The sequence below is a fragment of the Staurois parvus genome, unplaced genomic scaffold, assembly GCF_062004578.1.
Source record: "Staurois parvus isolate SC_StPar_1 unplaced genomic scaffold, SC_StPar_1.0 ptg000087l, whole genome shotgun sequence".
NCBI classification, from domain to species: Eukaryota; Metazoa; Chordata; class Amphibia; order Anura; family Ranidae; genus Staurois; species Staurois parvus.
Genome location: NW_028317883.1, coordinates 2,214,703 through 2,221,766, shown reverse-complemented (window position 1 = coordinate 2,221,766; position 7,064 = coordinate 2,214,703). Strand labels below are relative to the sequence as shown.

Here is a 7,064-nt window from a genome sequence, read left to right as displayed (position 1 = left end):
CCGAGCAGTTGATGTGTTTAAATACTAAAGCCATCAATTGGAACTTTCTATATTTGTTAGATGATAAAGTAAATGTATCCTTTCACTGAACATGAAGCCGGTGTTATCCAGTAGAAGCATAAGCCTCTTTATTATTACATTTTGCTGTTGTAGGACACAGCTTCTCAGAGAGCCTACTCCATGCAACATGTGGAGAAAGGCATTCAGTTTCCTCTCTGTGTCTTGCATGACCTCTTCCACCCTCAGCGATTTCGTCATTTGTGGTTTCCACAATTCCCTGTAAGCCTTATGAGTTGCACATACCTGGTTTAATTTTATCCTTCTTACAGCCTCACCGGCCACTTTATTAGGTACACATTGCTAGTACTGGGTTGGACCCCCTTTTGCCTTCAGAACTGCCCTAATTCTTTGAGACATCGATTCAACAAGGTGTTAGAAACATTTCTCAGAGATTTTGGTGCATACGGACATGAGTTACTGTGGTCTTTCTATCATATTGAACCAGTCTGCCCATTCTCCTCTGACCTCTGACACCAACAAAGCATTTTCGTTCACACAACTGCCGCTCATTGGAACATTTCTCTTTTGTGGTACATTCATATTCTTAAATTGAGAATTCAAATATTAGTTTATATGTCATTACTATTTGCATACCAATGACAAAATATATAAGGTATAGTTCAAATTAGAATCACTTTTAAATACATTTAAACTGAATGCCAGGCAAACAGGTACATGCGCAGTTTAAAAAGATAAAAAAAATACACTTTCTCTCTTAGCTGCCAAAGTATTTGTAATTCTATTCAGCCATGACTAATGCACCATAGATAGGCTTGTCCACTCCTACTTCCACCATTGCCTATCCATACCACTCCAAACCCCCCTTAACCAAATAAACTTTACAAAAAACATGACACCATTTGGAGTAAATGGCCAACATGGCCTTTTATTAACAACTTCACATTTTAACATACATCAACCGTTCCTTAACGGAAACCAAAGAATTGTTGTTGGTCTTCAAGGGCACCCACAAACGATCCAAAATGCACCTGCGGACAACCCTATACACTAGGCCTCCAGCCGCAACCAACCAGCTCGGAGACAACCATACCGTCCGCAGTGCAGCACCACCACCTTCCAGTTAAACCTTGGTTAACTGGGAATATCCACCGGGCCCCCCATACCACGGATGGGGTTCTACACCATTGTTTTCCTTCCAAGATGAGAACCGCCTCCAAAGACCAACAACCGCCCACGAACCAACCGAAAAACCCACCTCTCAAACCAGTGTCAGTTTGTTTTTTTGTTTTTTTGGTTTTTTCTTGCTCACCTGCCCCCGGATAAGACCCTATACCCAACCTAACAGGGAGGGCGGGAGGGAAGCTCTGGTCCTTGCACACATCCAGCTCCACTGACGCCCCTTCCGCAGCAACCCCCACCCTACGGTGCCACAGACCCCTCCTACACTCCACATCTTCCAATCCCGTAATTCCCAATCAATTCCCCACCCCTTGGAGCTAAATTTTAACCCTTTCTGTTCCCCACACCACTCTGGGTCTAGTCATGTATGCCCTGCGCTATTTCCATTCTTCCCTATTCGCTACGGGCATTTCTTGACTAATGCACCATAGATAGGCTTGTCCACTCCTACTTCCACCATTGCCTATCCATACCACTCCAAACCCCCCTTAACCAAATAAACTTACAAAAAACATGACACCATTTGGAGTAAATGGCCAACATGGCCTTTTATTAACAACTTCACATTTTAACATACATCAACCGTTCCTTAACGGAAACCAAAGAATTGTTGTTGGTCTTCAAAGGCACCCACAAACGATCCAAAATGCACCTGCGGACAACCCTATACACTAGGCCTCCAGCCGCAACCAACCAGCTCGGAGACAACCATACCGTCCGCAGTGCAGCACCACCACCTTCCAGTTAAACCTTGGTTAACTGGGAATATCCACCGGGCCCCCCATACCACGGATGGGGTCCCACACCATTGTTTTCCCTCCAAGATGAGAACCGCCTCCAAAGACCAACAACCGCCACAACACGCTGGGTAAGCCCTTACCCATGCGTGCCACGCCACAAACGAACCGCCCGAAGTATGCCGTCCTGCAGCTCCAGAGACCACAAATCCGTGCCCACCGCATTCAAACGCACTCCATCACTGCGAAGGTACCGCCAAGTATCCACTTCCAACTCCACATGTCGGACCACCAATCCTCCATTGCGACTAAAAAAGCGCCCCACCTCCCGGTTGACCTTAATCCTGGCCTTGTTGAGCCGCTCCACCGACCACGCCAAGCGCCAAGAAGTGCGGGCGACCATGTCAGACCACACCACCACCATCCCCGGAAACTCACGCCGCAACTGAAGAAAGTCCAGCTTGACATCTCTAACCAGCTCCCGCATGGACCTACCCCCCAAATCGTTGCCACCCGCGTGAATCACCAACACATCCGGTGACCTATCCAGCCGCGCAAAACGCCGCACCTCTGGCACGACACGACTCCACAACATGCCCGGCACACCCAACCAGCGGACACAAACCTCCCGTCTATCCAACCCCAGCTGCCTGCCATTGGGCCGAACATCAGCCCGCCTGGCCCCCCAAAACACATACGAGTGACCCAGGATCCACACCAGGCACACCTCTCCACCTGAAAGAAAAGAAACAATACCGCCAGAACAATACAGCACATGGACAGAACCGCAACTACCCCCCACAACCCAAACAAACCAAAACACAGGACCACCCACTAAGCCCGCAACAAATGCGGCCGAACATACAGGCGAAATCTCTGGGAATCCCACCTACCAATGCGCTTCACCACATCATCCGACAGCCCCCACCTGGCCGCCTCCGTAGCAGCCCCGATCCGAAACGAGTGCGAAGCATACAAAGGCGCATCTAAACCGGCAGCCGTCAAACACCGGCGAAAAACTGCCACAAATTGAAAAAGCGTCAAAGGGGATCCATCAACGTGCCTGAAAAAGGACCCCCGCCCCCCAGGGCGACGGGACAAAAATTCCCGAACCGCCTGAACCGGGCACACCAGCGAACCCATAAGAGCGAAAAAACGCACCTTCGCACCCCTGCCCAATTGATCCGTCTTAGACCGACGGACCAGAACCTCCACCCAGTCACCAGAGCACACAACCTCCTCCACCAACAACCCCCCAAGAACCGACTTGGACGGACTAACGAGCTCCCCAATCCGCAATGCCCCAAAAAAGGCCACCGCAAAGGCAGCCCGAAATAAACCCACCTCAAAATCCGAAGAACACACAGTCCGCAAATGCTCAAACAAAGACCCCAACAACTCGAACGACACCGGACGACGAGAATCCCTACAACGATGAGCCCTCCGATAACCCCGCAGAGCCTGTCGAACCCAAAAATCCTTAGTAAAATCCCGACACCCTTGCAACTTAAAGAAAACCGCCAATCCCGCTAGTCGGCGATCCACCGCGGACGCCGACACCCCCCGCTCCAAACTCCGCGCCAAGAAGTACAACACTGCCACACGCACCTCCGGCCCCCAAGGATCAATAGCGACCAGTCGCAACAGATCCAGCCACTCCCGCCAGACCGCAGAGTAAGCGGACCAAGTCGCCTCACTCACCGACCGCCGGATCCAGCCCGCAACGACTCCAAGGCAATCTCCCACAGCCAGTCGGGACAAGGAACCCCGTGTTGCTCCGCCGCCGGTGCCAACTCTCAGAATTTGTCCCACTGAAAACGAGACAAAGCGTCAGCTAAGGTGTTGTCAACCCCAGGGAGATGTACCGCATGGAGAAAAACATTCAGCTGCAAGCAACGCAACACTAAGTGACGAAGCAGGGCCACCACCGGTCGGGAAGAAGCCGAGACCCTATTGATGACCTGAACCACCCCCAAATTGTCGCAGTAAAAACGCACCTTTTGATTTCGAAAATTCTCCCCCCAAACCTCAACCGCCAATACCACTGGAAAAAGTTCCAACAGTGCTAGGTTACTGAGAAAACCTGCCTCCCGCCAGGAAGCCGGTCACGAGGCCGCACTCCACCGACCCCGGAAAAAAGCCCCGTATCCCGCAGAAGCTGCCGCGTCCGTGAACAGTTCCAAATCAAAATTACTAACCGGGCCCGACATCCAAAGCGCCCGCTCGTTGAAAGAATCCAAAAAGGTGTGCCACAACCGCAAATCCTCCCGATGCTCCTGAGTCAGCCGAATGAAATGAAAAGGGGAGGCAATTCCCGCCGGGGCCGCCGCCAACCGGCGGCAGAACACCCGACCCATCGGCAGGATCCGACAAGCGAAATTAAGTTTCCCCAACAATGACTGCAAGGGCCGCAGCTGAATTTTACGCTTCCCCTGAACCGCACGAATTTCACCCTGAAGGGCCAACGGCTTCTCCGCAGGCAGCCGGCACTCCATTGCGCCAGAATCCAAAACGATGCCCAAGAAAGTCATCACCGAAGCCGGACCCTCCGTCTTGTCAGCCACCAAAGGAATCCCGAAACGTTCAGCAACATGCTGCAACGTAGAAAGCAAAACCGCGCACACCCCGGAAGCCGGCGGACCCACGCAAAGAAAATCATCCAAATAATGGATGACCGAATTCACCCCCGAAACATCCCGAACCACCCACTCCACGAACGAACTGAACTTTTCAAACAATGCACAAGAGATAGAACACCCCATGGGCAAACACCTATCAACGTAAAACGCGCCCTGCCAACGGCAACCCAAAAAACGAAAACTGTCCGGATGAACCGGCAACAGCCGGAACGCCGACTCAATGTCGGACTTTGCCATGAGTGCACCGCGCCCATACCGACGAACCCAGAAAACTGCCGCATCAAAGGACGTGTAAGATACCGAACACGACTCCGGATCTAAAGCGTCATTCACCGACCCCCCCTTAGGGAAGGACAGGTGGTGAATCAACCGAAACGCATTCAGCTCTTTCTTAGGCACAACCCAAAGGGAGAAACTACCAGATCCGCAAACGGAGCCCCAGGAAACGGACCACCCATACGACCTAACCCCACTTCCTTCCGCAACTTAGCCGAAACCACCTCAGCATGCTGCAAGGCCGACCGTAAATTCCGAGCTAAGGGGGGGACCAAAGTCAAAGTACAGGGGATGCGAAAACCCTCCGAAAAACCTGCCGCCAGCAGGACCGCCGCAGCCCGATCAGGATATCTATTTAAGAAAGGCCCCATCCTTTCCACCCGCACCGGCGTCGTCCCTCTTACCCGCAGGCTCTCCAGGAGGGCCTCTACCCCGCCTGAAACAGCGCGAGAAAGGGTGGGATCCACCGCACCCGGAACACTCGTGCCTAAACCGGCAGGACCCTCCAAAACGACAAGTGCCCTCCTGGAACTGCCAGCAGAAACCCCTACGCTTGGCGGCCAATTGTCCCGGGGAAAACGAACCACCGGCCCCGCCCTGAAAAAACGAACCAGGGGCCCTCGGCGGCGCCATGAGCCGCATCCAGAGACCAATGTCCTTATGGTCCCAACGCAACGACGGCGAACAGCCCTCCGCTGCCTAAACTGCTCATCATACCGAAGCCACGCAGACCCGCCGTAAACCCTGTGAGCCTCACTAATGGCATCCAGGTAACAGAACAACGCCGAGCAATGCTCCGGAGCTTTCTCCCCAATGACACTCTCCCGTCTACCGTCATCAACCCGGGACCCATCAAACGGAAAACGCTCCAAAGGCAAGAGCTTGAATATGTCCACATACTCCCCGTTCCAAATCTGTTCCCGCATGGCCGACTGCAAATGCGCACCCAAGGGGCCCTCAAAACACACATACACTTCCCCCTTCGCAGAGTCCGCCACGGCGCCAGGTCCGGACACCCCCGAACCCTCTCCCAAAACCGCGGAAGGAACCGCAGAGCCCATAACCCCAGACTCCGCGGCAACCACCCCAGGCCCAGAACTAAGCGGAGAAGAGACCCCCAGGCCCCGCACTACCCCGCTGTCCTGTCCCGGAACCGCGAGCCCGTCCCCACCGGCCGGCGGGAGCCACGCAGAAACAGGCCCAGGGGTCCCAACACCGCCCCACTCCAGCCGCCGCAACAAGTCCCGCAAACCGGAAAGTACCTCCCCAAGACCCCCACCAAAACCGGACAGGGGAACGCCCCCAACGAACGCCTCCGAGGCCGCACCCACCGGGGCGGCCTGACCGCCCCCCAGCAGATCCCGCAACGCAGAAGAAAGGGAGACAGAGACAGGAACAGATAACTCACCATGCTGCCCAGGAGATGCCCCATCAGCCGCGCGCTCCCGCTCCATCGATGAAGAATGGCGAGCCGTCGCCCCCGCATCGGGTTCCGACAGCTCGCCCTCCGACCTCTCGTCCACCGCTCGACGTCCGGATGGCCTCCCGGTCCCAGGAGCCACGGGTCCCGCAGGGTTGTGCCGCTCCCGACTCCGCCTCTGGGCACCAGCCATGCCTGTCGCCGGCCCTGGGCTCCGTCCTGCAGCACTCCCAGCTGCACTCGCCCAGCGCAACACCTCTTCCTCCGTCTTCTGGGAGCCCCAGCTCCCGACTGTCCAGCGGGCCCACCAGCCGTATCAGGGGACAGCCCAGCAGCCGCAGCTGACCGCCTCCCGCGCCGAGCTCCCTCCCTGACAGGTACTATGTCAGCGGAGGAGCCGGTAATGACACTCTCTCTCCTGCCTCCACGCCGTGCGGGCGGGGGGGAGGGGCTACCCCGTGAAACCCCACCCGCCGAGCTAACTCCACGTCTTCCTCTCCGTGCGGGCAGGGGGAAGGGGCCACTCGGCGAAACCCCGCCCGCCGAGCTCCGCCATCGCCGGGGATTCCTCCCGGCACCGCCGCTAGCAGAGGCCAGTGAGCTCCCTGCCAGCGGGGCCGGAGGGTCCCGAGGGGGGCTCCCATTGCGGCGCTGAGCTCCAGGGGGTGGGGCCGGACTGAAGCGCTCCGGAGGCCTAGACCTCCGAGCACGTGGGCGCACCCGCCCCCCCGCTGCTGGTGACAAGCCCGGGTCTCCCAACAGATCAGAGACCCGGCCCTGCAACCAGTCCAT

General features: G+C 55.6%; 1 protein-coding gene across 1 annotated transcript; it reads right to left on the bottom strand.

The window, feature by feature from the left end:
• Positions 1-2,076: 2,076 nt before the first annotated feature.
• On the bottom strand, positions 2,077-6,465 carry LOC149468404 (uncharacterized). Its single transcript, XM_089670216.1, has 2 exons — positions 6,261-6,465; positions 2,077-2,672 (listed from the first exon to the last, which is right to left on the bottom strand). The coding sequence occupies exons 1-2, from the start codon at positions 6,463-6,465 to the stop codon at positions 2,077-2,079; spliced, it is 801 nt and encodes a 266-aa protein (XP_089526342.1).
• Between the last annotated feature and the right edge of the window lie 599 nt (positions 6,466-7,064).